At 41.0% G+C, this 19,177-nt stretch overlaps 1 protein-coding gene across 2 annotated transcripts in view; it reads left to right on the top strand.

The window, feature by feature from the left end:
• NAA16 (N-alpha-acetyltransferase 16, NatA auxiliary subunit) overlaps positions 1-6,994 on the top strand; it is a 62,308-nt gene extending 55,314 nt beyond the window's left edge. The window contains exons 20-21 of one of the 2 annotated variants that reach the window (XR_011363181.1): positions 3,485-3,611; positions 6,875-6,994. Coding sequence is in view for 1 of the 2 variants with exons in the window: in XM_069970566.1 (XP_069826667.1) it covers positions 3,485-3,499 (15 nt within the window). In the remaining variant the exon portion in view is untranslated. Of the gene's footprint in view, positions 1-3,484; positions 3,642-6,874 lie in introns of those variants that run through there. The other variant, XM_069970566.1, reaches the window with a different exon arrangement.
• Positions 6,995-19,177: the final 12,183 nt, after the last annotated feature.

Here is a 19,177-nt window from a genome sequence, read left to right as displayed (position 1 = left end):
TCCTTCAAAGCAGCAATATTTGTCTTTATTCAGCAATGTGTGCAGATGTGACATCAGTTGTATTGCCGATTGCTGAATAAAGACGAATATTGCTGCTTTGATGGAGTGCTCCGGTTTTCCTTTTCTCATTGGATATTTGTGACACCATTGCCTATAGTGTCGTTGAGCACCTTCGGCCAGCTAGGGATCCTGAGTGGCAGCAGGAGGGGGAGATCTACAAGGGGCAAGGAAGTGGTGCGGGGAATTCTCTTCCATTTTGCAACCATTATTTTAAATAGCAAAATCGTCCGCCTTTTCTCTATTTTTGACGTGTGAACATAGCCTTTTCCTGTATGTACAGCACATAACTACTGTGGCCAGAGTAAAATGTAATGTGTGAACAGAAATTTCATATTCCCATTCTGTAACACTTCATATCAGGCCATGATAAAACCTAATTGCATGGAATCGTCCATGTCGGCTGATCGTTGCCTTTTAACAGTAGCTATTACACCAAGCGATTATCGGCCAAATACGGACGATAGTTGCTTGGTGTAATAGGACCTTTAGACAAAATGTATTATCAGTCCATCCACCACAAACAATCTTATTACATTTAACCTACAATATTTAGTCTGTTCAGTAGCAGAAAGGAAGCTCATGGGTGCTAGCATTTCAAATCATATACCCTTGAACTATAACAAGACATTGTAAACTAAGACTGATAGATCTAGAGAGGTGACGACAGAAGCAACCATTCCACAAGTCTTGCTTAGTGGCGTAAACTGCATTTAGCACATATACAGACTGAGTTATTAAAAGATGTTATGCATTCTGTTCAGTCTCTAGTAAGGTCACTAAAATGTCTACATTCAGAGGAAATAGCTTAAAGGGAATCTGTCACCTGCAATTCACGTTCCAGCTGTGCTTCCAGAACATATGAAATAAATCCATCTTTCTCATTTTTCTATCTCAAAGTGTCACAGAGGGTTTCCAAAGCTCTTGAAGTGCAGGAATCTAGAATGGCTCCCTGCTCCCCCTCCCATACCTGATCCTGCTTGGGACCACAGTTCACTGTCAATCAAGCAGGGAAGCAAGTAGTACATGAGCTTGGAAAAGCCTCTGTGACACTTAGCATTTTTCTAAGTTCTAGAAGTGCAGACAGATATATGAGAGGTTCCATGCATCTTCTTCAGCTAACAGTTATCCAACAGTGTCAGCAGAACATGAATTGCAGCCGACAGACTCACTTCATAAGGGTATTCTGGTATAAGAAAATTGTTGTTAAATGCATTCTGGGCATTGTAATACTTAGCAACAGCTCGGGAGGGGGGGGGGGGGCGCACGGCAAGGCGGGAAGAAGACGTGGCCTCCTTCCACACCTAATTTACCATGATTTACGCCTGCTCGCAGTCAAGAGCAGGTGTAGATCTCTGCACCCGCCGTACGGCAGGCAGAACAGAATCATCTTGTGTCTAAATAAAAAATTTTAAAACATTTTTATTTTTTTACTAGAAAAATGATTAGTAACTAGCTTTATTTCTGTGTGGTCGGTGTATCCTTAGGCGGCATTCATGCGTTCCATGAATATGGTCCAGGTACAGAACAAATGCTATGGACTGGATTCATGGAACCCCCAGCATGTATTATTATGATGCCAGGAGCTCTGCAAAAGTTTAAATCTTTGTGGCACTGTACTGATTTAAACTGTTTTGGAGCTTGCAGAATCATAATGATGCATGATTCAGTGAATCCAGTTCATAGCACATGTTGCGCGGCCGGACCATATTCACGGAACGCTATAATGCGGCCTTACATATATAAAAAGTATTGTGTATGAATATAACTATGTAGAGAAGAGAATTACGCTTGATAGAGGTGAATGGAAAAAAAGGGATGTGGACAGCTAGCAACAATATTTAGTAGTTACCATGTATCTAAGGCTCTTTTCACACCACAGAAATGTATGTAGGTCAATACCAAGATTGACACCTCCATTGTGTGGCTATGATGAATGTCACTTTGTATGTTATTCTGCGCAGTATACGTATATATAAGTGTGAGAAGATATATACAATGAAGACTCTTCAGATCTTACCCAAGCACCACAGCCCTTCAAAGAGACGATTATTGGATCCACACCTATCTATTACTATCCAGGATAATACCCTTTAATACATTTTGATAAATGTAACTGACTTCTATGGTTAGTGAAAAATAATTATATGATTAGTATCAGAAGTTATTTTGAGTAATGTTTCTTCCAGTCACATGAAGAGGATGACACTGAATAATTGCTGATTATATATAGACCAGGGGACACTCAGAGTCACAGTAATAGCAGCGGACGCGTCGGTATGGCTGCTACAGATTCCTGTCTACATGCATGAGCAGCAGCATAGAGGATGGCTGTGTGTAAACATTGTGTCATTTGCAGATGATACTTTGTGCCTTGTATAATAAGCATTTTTAGACTGGGTTGATATCTACATGACCAGTTTGCCTTAAATGGGTTAAATGGGAAAAACAAACCAAAAACTCGCTCCTCTGCTAGCTCCCAGCCTAGCGTTGCAGCACTCATCACTGCCTCACCTATTGGCGTACACATCAATCTACTTCTATTAATAAACTCTGTAAAGTAAACCCCACCCTAAGCCCCACATGTCTTCTATTAGGCAGCTACTAGGCCGGCCCCCGTTGTGAAGAAACCCCCTCCCCTCTGTGACGTGGCTCTGTTGATTCTAATAGAGCCGCGTCACAGAGAGGAGATCGTCACACTGGGGGGGGGCGGCAGGGGGCGGGCCCAGTGCTTCCTGCTGGGCTGGTGCTCGGGAATAGACTGGCGCTGTGCACAGGAACCGAGCGGCGGTTCAAAAAAGGACCGCAGCAACAGCATCCCCCAGGGGCGGATTAACTTTACCATATGCCCCGGGCTGTTCACCAAGCCTGCCCCCCCCCCCCCCCCCCCCCCCAACCCACTGTAACTATGGTAGCACTAGCCTGGTGTTCATAGTACAAGATAGATAATGTCATGACGCCCTGATTTGTGCAAAATTGCTGTAAAAAAGCAGCAATTTTTTGCAAATCCTGACAGAACTTTGGCCAGTAGACAGAACACAACTGAAAGTATAAGTCTTTTTGGGTTGCCATGGGCCCCCCAGGAGCTCAGGGCCCCGGGCTCATGCCCGAAAAGGACCTATTATAATCTGCTACTGGCATCCCCACACAGGCACCAATCCATTCATGTAAAAAAACCAAAGCAATGTATCTGATGTAGAATATATATAAATATATATTTAAAGGAATATATAAGAGCAATATCACAGGCTCATGTGACACTGTCTTTATTTTCTGAATCTCTTGCCTTTCAAACACTTCTCTTAAATCCTCACCTTGGCATGTTCTGACGGAATCCTCCCTCCCCCCCTGCCATGACTGACTTTCTTGTACTGAAGGACATGTATTCTCTACATGTAATAGACACAATATCTTTTGTCATTGATAGGTGTTCTATACATGAAGCAAGAAGCAAAAATACAATACAAGAAGCAAAATTGTGCTTAGCCATTGCATAATATGTTAGGACCAACTCTGAAAATGAAGGAAGGAGAAGACAACCAAAAATAATTCAGGTATGTGACACCGAGTCACTGTAGCTAGGCTTTGGTGTCATACAGACTGGTTCTGCTATCCTGTTGTGCTAATCCCAGCCAAGCTTTCAGCTAGTAGTAAATCACTTGTATGTGTAACATGCACTAGATGTTTAGGGATACGTGAGACATTGACAGAATGTGTTTCATGTGTCAAACATAGTGGGAGACTACCTGAGTTCAGCTTACATTTGTAGAATGCACGGAAAAAATAAATAGCTAAAGAATAAACCAACCAAATGGCATGGCTTTTCCTGATCACCATGGTTATGTGGGTAGGAAAGAACATGGGACTTGTAATATCCATTCTAGTGATCTGATCTTCAGGGGGTCCTAACAATTAATCTGTGGGTAGGCCTCTTTGATAATTCTAAGTAAAAATAAAACTTTGGGTAATTGCTGCCTTGGACAACAAAAATAAAGGTATGTATAGTCTCACTGCTTGCATAACTTATACCTTTAGGGTATATGCACACAGAGTAATTGTCACCAAAAACCCTGCACGGAATCCACCGCTCGTCCCCGAGTGCTCCTGCTTCCCTCTCCGCTGCCTCCATAGGCTCCATTATATGCTTAGGCAGATTTCGTCATCCACCCAAAGAATTGACAAGACAATTCTTTGGGCGGACAGAGGAATCTGCCCAAGCATATAATGGAGCCTATGGAGGCGGCGGAGAGGGAAGCAGGAGCACTCGGGGACGAGCGGTGGATTCCGCACAGAGTTTTCGGTGACAATTACTCCGTGTGCATATACCCTTAGGGTGGTATTACACAGGCCGATGGGGGCCCGATAATACCTGTAAACAAGCACTGATCTGCTAGTTCGGCGCTCGCTTACTGGGCCTATTACACGGCCCAATAATCGTTTAACAAGGGCTGCAAGGACATCGTTACCGATGTCCGTGCAGCCCTGGCTTTAGCTATATACTTTACCTATCCACGCTCCAGGGTTGCCCCTGCGGTCCGCTTCTCCCTGGGTCCCGTGCACTCTAGCTTCAGAGCGGCAGCGTGGATAGGTAATGTATATCGTCAGTCGCCAGCTGCGCACCGCTATTACACATAGCGATGCGCGGGTGGCGCCCGACAATTATAGGTTCTAACCTATATCAACGATCATCCGATGACAACAATCATTGGCTGATCATTGTCTTTATTACACAGAGCGATAATCGGCTGAATCGGGCTGATTATCGTTCCGTGTAATAGTACCCTTAGTGAGTAGTATAGGCACCTATCACCCACACATTTGGGGTACTTGTAGAACAGTGATGGTTTTCAAGCCGAAATGCTGACTGGGGATGACCAGAAGTAGGCCCATCCCAATTAGATGCAGATCAGATGGCACTTGGCATTGGAAGCCATTTTTCTTTAATCAGCTATCTACAGAAAGGTCTTTTTCTGTTTGGAGGAGATTCTGGTTTGGCTGATAATCCCTAGTCATGTTTTAAGGCTCTTTTAAGGGTAGCGAGTTCGCAGCTAAATCAGCTGTGGATACCTCTCCTGTCATTGTCAATGTGATTACATACTTGCAGTGGGTATGTAAATGCCGCCCCCATTAACCCCCAACCACAGGGAAGATACTTTACCGGCTCCACGATCTGCCTGCATCTGAGGCTCCAGGAGGCTCTTGTGGATAGGGGACAAATAAGCTTGAATCGAAGAACCCTTTTAAGGGACATTGATTTTCAGGATATTTACCTCCAATAAGTGTCACTAGAAGGCCAGCTTTCTTTCGGAGGGAAGCTAATCTGCATTCCTTACATTAGGTAACATAGTGGAGGAATCAGCAGTATGTACAATGTTTAGCTTAATGGTTGATCTCCTGAGTGGGGCTTACATAATGGCTAATCGGGTTTATCTGATGTAACAAGCTTATTGGAAATCTTATGCATTAAGAGCTGCTTCTGAAATCTGCTATAGGCAGGATTTTACCATTACATACAATAAACCTTGTTTTCCAACAACCATGCATGGTATGTTCAGAAGACAAAGAAGAAATAAGCCTACCCAGAGTCACACTACTCCATCCTCTTAGCGCTTATTCTCCTATTAAGAATACATTTTGTTTCTTCCTGTGATTTTGCAAAAATCGTGGCAAACACCATGATCATCTTGCAACAAAAAAATGAAACCTTACGGAAGCTGGAAAAGAGAATCTTTTTCTGTGATTGGGGCTTTATGACATGAACTAGTATGAGGCTCCTATATGTCCCCATACCATACAGCTTCTATCATGTCTTTTCATCCCTCCTCAATGACAGTTCACTTTAGTAACATGTGCATGGTAATAATTGTTAAAGGAGCATTGAAGGCAAACCGGAGGCTGATCTACATCTAGTATGATGATGCCGTACATGACTCAGGGGTTCTGAGAACTCCAGAGAGCCGCCTCAAGAGTCACTTCTGTTTTTCCCATTCTCTGAACAGTTTAGAGGAATTTATAGCTCTTTTCTAAATATCTGCACAATAGATAAACCACTTGTACAATTTCGCCAGGTGCCAGTTATAGCAACAATACATGATGTCATGAATATAGTGGAACATTACACAATTTATTACTGACTCCATAAATACCACTATAAATCATTTGAACTATGAATCTTATTTGGAAAAAGAACCCAAATTTCCATCCATAATCATAACCTAAAAATGTGAAATGACTTGGAAAGGAATATAGAGATGATCCTTTCCTTAAATAACATAATAACTTCCTTTATAGTGTGACGGAATCCGTGAACAAGGGGCAGTATTTCCGGGGATATTGAGTTGTGTTCCTCATTCCACAGTGTGATACGGCCTATTACCGGCTTTTTTTGATGGGATAATATAGACTGTATACTCATCACTATATTTAGTCTGAAAGTTCACATACTTTAGGAAATTATAACTTGTATGTAAAGAGACTAAGTGTCCATGACTGCCACTATTACATTCTGTTCATTCCAAATGGAGAAGCAAACAGCCAGAGAGAACTCTGTGTTCAGCTACGAGAGCCCCCGCCCCTCACCCAGCACCAGCTAATAAAGCTATTCTAAAACAAGCAGGGTTACCAGTAAAGGGAAATGTAGTCACCATACTAAGAACGGGACAGCACCCTGGCACTCAAATCATGCAAACCCCATAACTAACAACAATAGTAGTAATAAACAATTTAAACGCTCATTTTATGGTTGTTTGTTTTATTTCAAATGTTAAATGTTTATTAATAATGTAAGCATTTTAATTATTTACACTTTCTAATACAGGTCGGTTACAATTGTGACTTCTCCCAGTATCACATATCATGGGCAGAGGAGAGATTGGCTCACACATATATCACATCCTAACGTTTCTAACATTGGACGCCTTTTTATCTGTGTGTGTGTGTTCTGCACACTTTGAATTTTAAGGCACTTATACTTTTCTCCAAGAATGTGTACAACTTAACATAAAAAAGTCAAGACATGCGCAATATGTGTTATTTTATTTGATAAAACCATGTATTCACTAAAATAAATGCTTTTCAAGGAATATTTTATTTGCAGACAGCTTAGCAGACAGTCGTCATTCTTGCTGTAAGTGAAAAAATGTGAGAAGGGGGGAGGGGTCGACTTTTGTGGCTTCTTTCCTTCAGCAATACATTTTAATTACCCCTACTTTAATTCAGTGTCCTGCATTATGATGAAATTTAATGGGACAACCCACAAGTGAGTTTTTCCAGTGGTTTTTTTTAATGTTCAGCCTATTTGCTGATTGCTTGATTTCTTCTCTTTTCAAATCCATTCCGGGCTTTGGCTTCAAATCTTTGGCAGATAATCTGTCAGATAATCTTTCTGTGTACATGGACCCTAAGTTGTAAGACATTTTTTGGCCATTTTAAGAGGAATCCGTCTTAAGCCCCTATTACAAGGCACGATGGAAGCAAGTGCCGACCTCTCAGATCAGTGCTCGCTGTCTGTGCTATTACATGCACAGACAGCGAGCAGAAGGAGCTGGGGGGGGGGGGCGCGGGGAGCTGGAGTAGGAGCGGCCCGGATGATCCATAGATCGTCCAGGTGGCCCATTCAAGTTAGTAGTGGTCTGTTGCTGCCGCTCCTATTGCGTGGAGCGACATGCAGGAGACCATCGATATTGTGATTTGTGTTGAAAGATCAGCTGACATCGTGCATGATTTTCTGTGAGGTCTGCATGATTTATACACTGGAGCTTCATGGATAGTGACATTACGAAAACAGACTGCTGTCCGCATGGAAAAAGATGCAAACCTGTGACTCATTCATCTTCTAAGGGCCTGTTCACACTACAGAATCGGTGCCGAAATTTCGTGCAGAACCCGCCATGCGGACTCAGCACCGAATCCGGCCTTCTAACTTTTTGAATGGGAGGGCTTGCACGCCTCCGTTCTCCACGCCTCTCCGCTCAAAGATTTGACATGTTAATTCTTTGAGCGGAGGCACGCGAGCCCTCCCATTCAAAAAGATAGAAGGCAGGATTCGGAACTGACTCTGTGTGGGGGCAGTTCTGCGTGGAATTTCGCCACCAATTCTGTAGTGAATGGGCCCTAAGAAGCTCATACATCAAGGATTGCAGTTTGCAAGACACTGGACAACAATAGAATGGTATGGAGGTTAGTGTCTTTGGCCACATGTTAAGAGAAACATTATACTGCTTATACTAATATTCTTGGTGGCAATAGTAACATAAACGCTATAACTGTTCAGCCTGGGTAGTGACTGTTGACAATAAGGTGAAGTTCATCGTCTTGATAGTATTAAAGATTTATATGCATGAAATGTAAATTTTCCTTGATGATAAAAATATGTCCATTATATGTGAATGTAAACCCAACCTAAATCAGTAAGTTCAATAAATACAGAGGGAAAGTTAATATATTTAATCTGAAAATCACCATACATAGAAGATAGCAGGATCTTCCTGGTGACATCACTAACACCTGGAAGCCATGTAGTAGGGATTACTAGTAGTGACTCAGACAGGCTGAATGAAGAACAAAAGTGAGTCAGTCCTATGGTGTCATACATTAGGCAGCTGAATGAAGCCCATGTAATACTATACCACAGCAGTCTGAGAGCATAGATTATTCTCTGACAGTAGCTGCATACTGTAGTAATGAATACCTGCTGACTTGGCTCCTTTCCATAGTGATCTAATGGTGTCTGGCTGCTGCTCAGTTTCTAATGCCCCTATTCCACGAGTCGTTTGGAGGAGCAAAGGAGCGCTATTAGCGCTCGTTTGCTCCTCGTTCCCTGCTCGCTGCCGCCGCTATTCAACGCTGCTGCAGCGAGCGGGTGAGTGTGGGAGGGGGCGGCGGGGAGCTGCGGGGGGGCTGCCCGGGGGATCGCTGATCGTCCGGGCCGCCCATAGGATATAGCAGCGTCTGCTGCCGATGCTCCTATTCAACGGAGCGACGGCAGCAGATCATGTTGAAAAACAAGCGACTGCAACGATCAGCCGACATGAACGATGTCGGCTGATCGTTGCACTCTATTCCACGGGATGAATATCGTTCGTAGCGGCCGATATCGGCCGAATACGAACGATATTGCTCCTTTAAACGACCCGTGGAATAGGGGCTTAATGGTAGTAAAAGGTGAATTCAGCAGGGCCATCATTACTGTGGACAGTGTGGAAGACATCATGGTGGATGACCAGGGGAAAAGACCAGTAACAAAGATAAAGCTTACAACAATATGTCAGAAAACAAATACAAGTATATTAGTGTGTAGCACACATATATGATGAAGAATAAAAAGAGAAAGTATCTTGGCAGAATATATGATAATTAAGGTAACTACATGCATCATAATGTCCAACTTTGGTCAGTCCAATGTAGATCTCCTTTAAAGTCTGCTGACCACTGGGACCCAAATACCAGTGTGTTTTGAACCCCATGACCAGTCTTTATTTGTTTTTTATTTTCCAAATATTTTTATTAGATTTTTCAAATTTTATCTATAACAATACAGTTACATATCAAAGGAAGACATAAATAGGATACAATATAGTAAGTTTGAAAACAATTTTGCTATAAAAAAAACAATAGAATCTAAAGAACAAAAATTAATGCTCTACAGGATCGAAAGAAATGTAGATAAAGAATCTCTATCTTTAATATAATTAAGGAACTCTGAGTACTCCTAGGGTGCCCCTTGCCTCCGCCGTCTGATACCAAACAGTATTACAAAAGTGTTTCATAACAGCTTCCCTCTCCTCCTGTGACATAACCTTTATGAGAAAAAATTTCCATTTTTTAACCCTTTAAGGACATGGCCCATTTTCGTTTTTACGTTTTCGGTTTTTCCTCCTTGTGTTTAAAAGGTCATAGCACTTGCATTTTTCCACCTAGAAACCCACATGACCCCTTATTTTTTGCGACACTAATTGTACTTTGCAATTATAGGCTGAAGTTTTGCATAAAGTACACTGCGAAACCAGAAAAAAATTCAAAGTGTGGTGAAATTGAAAAAAAAAACGCATTTCTTTTATTTGGGGGAAATGTGTTTTTACGCCATTCGCCCTGGGGTAAAACTGACTTGTTATGCATGTTCCTCAAGTTGTTACGATTAAAACGATATATAACATGTATAACTTATATTGTATCTGATGGCCTGTAAAAAATTCAAACCGTTGTTAACCAATATACGTTCCTTAAAATCGCTCCATTCCCAGGCTTATAGCGCTTTTATCCTTTGGTCTATGGGGCTGTGCGAGGTGTAATTTTTTGCGCCATGATGTGATCTTTCTATCGGTACCTTGATTGCGCATATACGTCTTTTTGATCGCTTTTTATTACATTTTTTCTGGATTTGATGCGACCAAAAATGCGCAATTTTGCACTTTGGGATTTTTTTGCGCTGACGCCGTTTACCGTACGAGATCAGGAATGTGATTAATTAATAGTTCGGGCGATTACGCACGCGGCGATACCAAACATGTTTATTTATTTGTTTACTTTTATTTAAAACCTGGAAAAAGGGGGGTGATTCAGACTTTTATTAGGGGAGGGGGCTTTTTACTATAAACAACACTTTATTTTTTTTTTTTACAAGAAGTCCCTGGGGGACTTCTAGTATATACACTGTGATCTCTCATTGAGATCTCTGCAGCATAGATATGCTGCAGAGATCCATGAGATCGGCACTCGTTTGCTTTCGGCTGCTGCAGCCGAAAACGAACGAGTGCCGAGCCGAGGACGGCGCCATCTTGGACGCGTCCCCGGCCGGCATCAGTAACGGAGATCGCTCCTCCGGGACAAGGTCCCGGAGGAGCGATCTCCCCCACTAGACACCAGGGAAACGTTGCCTCCGGTAATCGGAGGCAGCTGTCAACTTTGACAGCTGCCTCCGATTAGCTAATTAGCGGGCACGGCGATCAGACCGTGCCCGCTAATAGCAGCGGTCCCGGGCTACTCGCGGCACCCGGTACGTCATATGTCCTTAAGAGGTTAATGAAATTTTTTGTGGAAACATCTTTGTTGCGGATTGCATCCAGCACTTCCCAATGAAGAGTTTCTTTAAGCGAGGTTGTTAGCTCAGAAATAGTGGGAAGTGTGTCAGAGATCCAGTGGTTTAGTAAGCCTTTTAAGGCTAATAACAGAGTAAGATGAATACATTTTGAGGCTATAGGTTTTTCAGAGGGATCTCCATCCCCGGCCACCACAACATGAAAAACATAACTGAGTAGAGTTAGAGGTATGAATTCATTCCATGTATTCTGAATAAAGGTTTGTACTAATTGCCAGTATGTCTGAATTTGAGAACAAGACCAAACACAGTGTAATAAATCTGCGCTAGGTTCTTTACATTTTGGACAATATGTCAAGAAATCATCTGGCATGGTGGAGTAAGAAAAGTTAAAAGCGTAAATTGCCTTATGGAGTAGCCGGAAGTGGATTTCCCTCAATTTCACACTGGGAGTGGCTGCAGTAACATATCGGATGCTATTTAGCAATTTTTGTTCCAAATTATCTGTTTGTATTTCTGCAGCCCATTTCCGGAGAAAAGGGGGAGGAGATTTGTGTAAGGAATCAACACATATCCTATGGTATATTTGTGAATAAGATAAGGTGGGAGAAGAATTGGAGCATAGAAAATCAATATCATTAGTTTTTTCTGCCTTCGCACAAGATTTAACTGGTGATGGGGAGGGATATCATACATGTCTCTAAATTTTTCCCAAGATAACAACTCTGCCTTATCTGAGTCCAGTAAGTTACTTAAGTGAGTGATTTGTTTTTGTTTCCATACCATATAGTCAGGATTGATGTTACCATGTAGAAAGAGGGGATTGTCCCATAATGGGAAAAACTTAGAAAGACTAAATGGGAGTTTATACAATTTTCTTAAAGCTTTCCATGTGGCCACGGTATCAGCGATAATAACATTGTGTTTTAAATGTGAGGGTAGTTCTGAAATAGAGAAGTGAAGAAGCGAAGCCAAAGGCCAAGGAGAAGAAAGAGCAGACTCCAAGGAATAATTAGAAAAGAAAGAAGTACCGTTAATCCAGTCTCTGATGTGTCTGAAAATGGAGGCCAAATTATAGAATCTGATATTACGTAATTGAGCACCACCTTTATGTTTGGGGAGGCTGAGAGTATCATATGGTATTCTTGGTCCTTTTGACCTCCAAATAAATTTGGTAAAGGCTGATCTGAGTCGAGAAATATCCTTATGTTTTAGCAGTAAGGGGATCATTTGTAAGGGATACAATAATTTAGCAAATGACATAATCTTAATAAGATGAATACGGCCTAAGATTGAAAGGGGGAAATTTTTCCACCTGTCAAGTTCTTGTTCTATTTTTTGGAAGATTGGGATATAATTTAATGAGTAGAGAGAAGAAGGGGTATGTCCAATTTTAATTCCTAAATATAAAAGGTGTTGTTTTGCTATACCTATACCTTCAGGGTAAATATGGGGAGCCAAGTGTGGTATTAAGGGAAACAATTGGCTTTTAGTAATATTAATTTTAAAACCAGAAAATGAGCCAAAGTTTTTCAAGATATTTAAAACACCAGGGATGTGTGATGTGGGATTTTCTAGGAATAATAAGGTGTCATCAGCGAAGCAAGCTATACGTACTTCTTCATTGCCTACTTGAATGCCTTTAAATTCAGGTGTAAGGAGAAGAAATCTAATTAAGGGCTCTAATGCTAAATCAAAAAGAAGGGGGGACATTGGGCAACCTTGTCTGGTTCCTTTAAGGATTGGGAAAGTGTCAGACAAGAATCCAGGTATATGAATGTGAGCTATTGGGTTATTGTATATGGTAGAGATAAGATCTTTAAAAGGTCCTGTAATGCCATAACGAGAGAGGGTCATATCCATCCATTCCCAGTTAAGATTATCAAATGCCTTTTCAGCGTCTAAGGCAAGCAGTCCTGGTGAATGGTTTGGATTTTCCCTTCGTCGTACTACTTCCTGTACGGTTAGAACTGTCCTAATATGAGTTATCGCTGAGCGGCCCTTTATAAAGCCAACTTGGTGGCTACTAATCAACTTAGGGAGAAATAAAGCAAGCCGGTCAGCCATAATTTTCGTAAGAATTTTTAAATCTTGATTTATAACAGAAATAGGCCGATATGAGGATGGAAGTTGTGGGTCTTTCCCTTGTTTATGGAGTAAACTAATATAGGCCATTTCCCCTGAAGGTAACATGCATTTATTATCTATTATATGTTGATATACTTTTTGGAGAGTTGGAACCAGATCAGTATTTAGAACTTTATAAAATTCTCCAGTAAATCCATCTGGCCCTGGTGTTTTATTATTATGAAGGGAAGATATTGTTTTAGAGTTATCCTCAGGAGAGATGGGGGCATTTAATGATACCAGAGAAGATTCATCCAATTTGGGAAGATTCAGAGACTGGAGAAACTGTTGACCCGCTGAAGGATCTATAAGATCAGAAGAGTAAAGGGATCGGTAAAATTTTTGAAGAATATTAGAAATAGTTTTTGGATCAGAATGTAATAAACCATTATGATCTTTCATATTTTTGATATGGGAAATAGGGCGTTTACTCTTTGCTAAGTTAGCTAATAATTTTCCTGTTTTATTACCATATTTATAAAGACGAGAAAAATAGTGATCTTTATATAAATTATTAAGTTTTTCTTGAGCTAATTCAAATTCCTTTTTGCTATACACCAAAGGGATTTATTTTGTTCAGAAGGTAAAGATAAGAAGGTAGTGTATGCATTACGAAGTTTAGTAGTAAGAGTATTGTAAGAGGTGGTCACTTCTTTTTTACGTGCAGAGAGATAAGAGATTATATTGCCTCTTAGTACAGCTTTGGCAGTTTCCCAGAACAGTATAGGAGTTGTGGTATGTTGCGAATTAGTGTCGCAAAACTGTGACCACCATTTTTTAAGAAGATTTTTGAAGACTTCATCTGAAGCAAAAACTGCTGGGAATCTCCAAATAATGTCTGTTCCTTTAGGATAAGAATCACGTAGGGTTAAAGTAATCGGAGAATGGTCAGATATAACCATATCATTTATGACAGAGTCATCTAGTAGGCTCAAGGCTCCCTGTGAGACTAACATATAGTCAAGTCTGGACCAAGCCATCTGAGAATGTGAGAAAAAAGAAAATTCTCTTTCTTCAGGATGAAGATGACGCCAGGAATCCACTAGATGAGTATTAGATAACAAAAATAATTCAGGAGGAGGAGAATCCCTTGTCAGAGGAGTGGAACGTTTCCTATCTTCATGCGGGTGTAAAACTGTATTGAGGTCACCTCCTACTATTATTTTGGATTCACCATCTTGAAAAAGTGACGATTCTAAGTGTTGGAAAAATGGAGCTCGTCTGTTATTAGGGCCATAAACATTATATAAGCTTATATGTCCAGATGGAGTATCCAAAACCATGTGGTGAAATCTCCCTTCTGAGTCTGAGGTTTGAGAAACAATAGAGTGGACAAAATTTCTATGAATAAGAGTTACCACACCACGCTTCCTATTTTGAGCAGGAGATCCAAAGACTTCACCCACCCAAAACCTTTTCATTCTAACATAATCTGATTCAGACAAATGAAATTCCTGTAATAACGTTACATCCGCTCCCAGTCTTCTAAGGTGTTTAAGGATGAGCGCTTATTTGGAAGAGGAGCGCAAACCTTTTATATTCCAAGAAACGATTTTCATAAAAGCCAGTAGCGGATGAAGTGATAAGAGGCAGGCACCCCAAGAGCACACAGTAGTAGTAGGGATAAGAAAAAAATAGATGAGAGATTCATGTTACAATTAGACCTGAGAGCATAAAAACTGAAAAAAACCTTACATAATATATATAGAGAGCAGTATAGCAATAATATTGCAATATATCTAAATCTTACAACTAAATAAGCGAAAGAAAGTTGGTATAAGACTTCACTTTTTTCACACAGAAACATACGGAGTATTCGCTGACTCCGAGCGGGCATATAGCCTGGTGAGAAAATAGAAAGATACAAGAAAAAGAAGAAATAGAAAACAAATAGAAACATGGCGAGAAAACGTAACTCGCTAATATCAATAATACTACATAGCAATATCTCTTCCTATACATTTTCCTATTCAAGCAGGATTTGTACAAGTAAACAAATGCCATGACTAATTTGGTAAAGGAAAGCTCTTTCTTTAAGGTGAAACCTTAGGAAGTCATAGTAGAATAGGAGGAGCATAAGTAAAGGGAGAAAATGATGGAATATAAAGGAATAGGAGATATAAATAAATATCTGAAGTAAGATGATGACTCTTGTTAGACACGTTAGTCAGTATAGTTCATCACTCCATATCTGCTGAAGGAGATGTAGGACTATCAAGACGTCGTCTCTTGTTCTTATCCCCAGGAGGAGTAGCAGAAGTCGGGTCTCTCAAATTCTCTAGGAGAGACGAAGCTTCTTCAGGGGTCTGGTATACACTGGTAGATCCATCTGATTTGAAGACTTTTAGAATAGCAGGGAAGAGGAGTGCAAATCTTATTTGCTGATGTACTAGAGCCGTACATATTGGTGCAAATGCTTTTCGTTTTTGGACTACTGTAGCAGAATAGTCATTGAATATCAGAATTTTGTGACCTCTTATAAGAACTTCAGTTTCAGTCTTTATTTGTAATATACAGTGGTGCCTTGGATTACGAGCATAATTCGTTCCGGGACCGTGCTTGTAATCCAAATCCACTCTTATATCAAAGCAAATTTTCCCATAAGAAATCATTGAAATGTAGACAATTGGTTCCACACCCCAAAAATCATTTTATAATCATTATAGCAGCAGTGTGTATAGCTGAGTGTGAGTGCAAGCACATTATAGCAGCAGTGTGTATAGCTGAGTGTGAGTGCAAGCACATTATAGCAGCAGTGTGTATAGCTGAGTGTGAGTGCAAGCACATTATAGCAGGAATGGACAGGATGGGAAACACAAGGACTGATAGAGACTGCAGGGAGCATGAAGGAATGAGCAGGGCAGATATGGACACAGTATAGCAGCACTCTCTGTCCGGGGAGAGAGGGGTTAAAGCTATAAAGAGATTACCCCCACAGTCCTGTCCCCTGATGCAAGCCCCAGCCTGAAGTGGATCTGCTATAAATTGGAAGGTGAGAGAGACTTCCTGGGTCAGAGTACTGTGCTGCAGACCCCGCTATGCAGGCCACGCCCCTCCCCCACTCACGCTCCCACCCAATACCAGGAGCTCTTAAACCAAAGCAATGCTCTTAAACCAAGTCAAAATTTTGAAAAACTGTGAGCTCTTCTTGCAAAACGCTCTTAAACCAAGTTACTCTTAAACCAAGGTACCACTGTACTTACAAAACACTTCAGATAAGGAGTGAGAAGCCGAAAAAAATAAGAAAGGACAAGTGTAGTACCCGAAGGGCAGACACAGACTGGAGAGGGCCCATGTGCAAAGAATGTGCCTGTGCCCCCCATAACCTTTCCACAGCCCCACCTTCCCCCTATGTGTAAGTGATTGCAGTGCAGTTATATGCAATGACTCACAGGGGTGAATCAGAGGTTACACTTTCTGTGATTAACTTTTTTTTTCTCCATCTGGCCCGGGGCATTATGGGCCGACCACAAATCCTCTCCACAAAATCCGTCAGACACACATTTTAGAAAGGAGAGGGAAAAAATAGGCAAGAGGCGGCATCTCATGTGATACCGCAGACAATAGCTGGGAAGGTAGGTGTGTAGATTCAAGGCTCACCTTGAAGTCCCTTGGGCTTTGTGCGTATCACCCCAGGCACTCGGGGTACAGATGAAGTAGGAGTAAGATGTCTTGTAGACATAGAGGGGCTGCAGAAAGATAAGAGAAGTGCTAAAACTGCATACTCCCTTAAAGGGGCCCGTGTGGATGCATATAATATAAAAAAATAAATAAACTAAAACTTGGTGGCCAAAGGCCATACTTACTAAAATGCCAGCGCTGCCTCAAGGAGTAGTCAGAAACGTTGTTTGAAAGGCATTAGAAACATTTACTGGGTAATGCACTTAATAATGACACGTTTCAAGAGTCTTGCTCCCTTCCTCAGATAAAGTGCATGAGACTCAGGTCTGATGAAGCGCAGGTGCACAAAACAGCAGTTACCTTTGTCCTTGTTAGCGTCCTCTCCTGCTATGCAGACACTCCAGACTGTCTTTTAATGCCTGCTAAACAATAAAGCGTTGAACCCAAGGAGCTGGTGAGTGCCCTCATTTTCTATATGAAGTCTATCTTGCAAGACTGTGCTATGTGGATGCACCACCAGCGGGATATTTGAATAGCATACTCTTACTCCTATCATATACCTGCTGCTGTTTCAGAGTGAGGATAGTAGTGCTGGTTGCTATACCATTGTTGCTCATATTGAGAAATAAAGATTCCCTGGAAGATTCTACATTGCTCTATCCTCCTTTCATTACTCGTCCTGCGCTTTGGCCAGACATGCCTACCATTTACTCTAAGCAGCCCAGAGAGGTGTCTGACTGTTGCAAAACTCTAGCACATTAAAAGGCTAGTCGCCAAGATGTATGGCTCTTGTGGACCCTCATACTCACAGAGAAGACTACTACATGTAACTGACCTTTTTTTGTTAACTGTGTCCAATATCAAAGTGATTTTTACCAGTACAGGTCTGTGCAAATGAGTACCCCTGTTATTTTGGGACTTTCTGAGTGACGTATGATGCAGGCTACATGGCTCCACCACAAATAGGTGACTCCATGACCAGTTCAGAGCTGTATTTTTCCACACCGACATTTTACTGTATAGACGTTTGGAGGAATTACTTCACATTCAGAGAACAATTCTTATGCGTCTGGAATAGCATTGTGTATTTGGGTAGGCATATTTTTTTAGCTGTATATCCCAAGTGTTTGAATAGATCCTTTGTTCTATTTGGAATCTATTGTGTTTTCATTGGACAGTAAATAAAGACAATCTCCACAGATTGTTAATGAGGAATATAGTCTCGGCTTGTCCTATGTTCTGGTCCCTGCTCAATATCATGAGGCTGCTCCTCACCGCACAGTAATCTGTTATTTACAGCCCTCGTGTAACATGTAGAGACATTTCATCCAAACCCGATTACTGACACATACATAAGGCTCTTTGTTGTGAAAATCCGACAAGTGTGATAGAACACTAATCAGTGTACAATACCAACAAGTTACATAATGTTTTTTTATCCACATTGAATTAACAATTTATAACTCATAATCCTTTCAGCCTGTGCTGGACATTTGTCAGAATACACGAGATATGGTATTACCACTCTCTCAATGATCTCCAATGGCCTCTTCTCATGTACGCCTCTGGATCTAAGCAGACACGTGGCGTGCAATGAGAGTGTAGCAGCATTTCCTATCAACTTTCAGGACTCATGTGTCATTACAGTTATTGAAATTAATCGTACACCAAAGTGTCCATTAAACAATGTCCCAGCAAGTTTTTATTTTCTGAGTTTTGGATGTGAGGAAGAAGAAATATTTCAGACAAACACTCTGTTAATACTTTTAGTATTATAAAAAAAATAAACAAATATGTTTGGTATCGCCGCGTGTGTAATCGCCTGAACTTTAAATTAATTTTATTCCTGATCTCTCACGGTAAATGGCGTAAGCGCAAAAAAATTCCAAAGGGCAAAATTGCGCGTTTTTGGTCACATCAAATCTAGAAAAATTGTAATAAAAAGCGATTAAAAAGTCGCATATGCGCAATCAAGGTACCGATAGAAAGAACAAATCATGGCACAAAAAATGACACCTCACACAGCCCTAAAAGGATAAAAGCGCTATAAGCCTGGAAAGAGTGATTTTAGGAAGCATTTATTTTTTAACAATGGCCAAAAAGCAATAGAAACGGGGGAAAAATACTATTGTTTATTAATACTATTGTTTTAAAATACACACGTTATAGACAATTCTACACTAAAATTTTCCCATGGCAGTATTCTGCATCACTACATATAGGTGAAATCTGGGGCTAAGTCCAAGATACAGAAGAGGGCAAACTCTCCCATTGGACTTTCTCTGTATAGGTTCCTCACCTGGCTTTGTCTACAAATACTGAAAGTTGGTGGCCTGG

Source organism: Dendropsophus ebraccatus, chromosome 5, assembly GCF_027789765.1.
Source record: "Dendropsophus ebraccatus isolate aDenEbr1 chromosome 5, aDenEbr1.pat, whole genome shotgun sequence".
Taxonomy (NCBI): domain Eukaryota; kingdom Metazoa; phylum Chordata; class Amphibia; order Anura; family Hylidae; genus Dendropsophus; species Dendropsophus ebraccatus.
The sequence above is the reverse complement of the archived record's forward strand: the minus strand, read 5'-3'. Positions and strand labels throughout refer to the sequence as shown.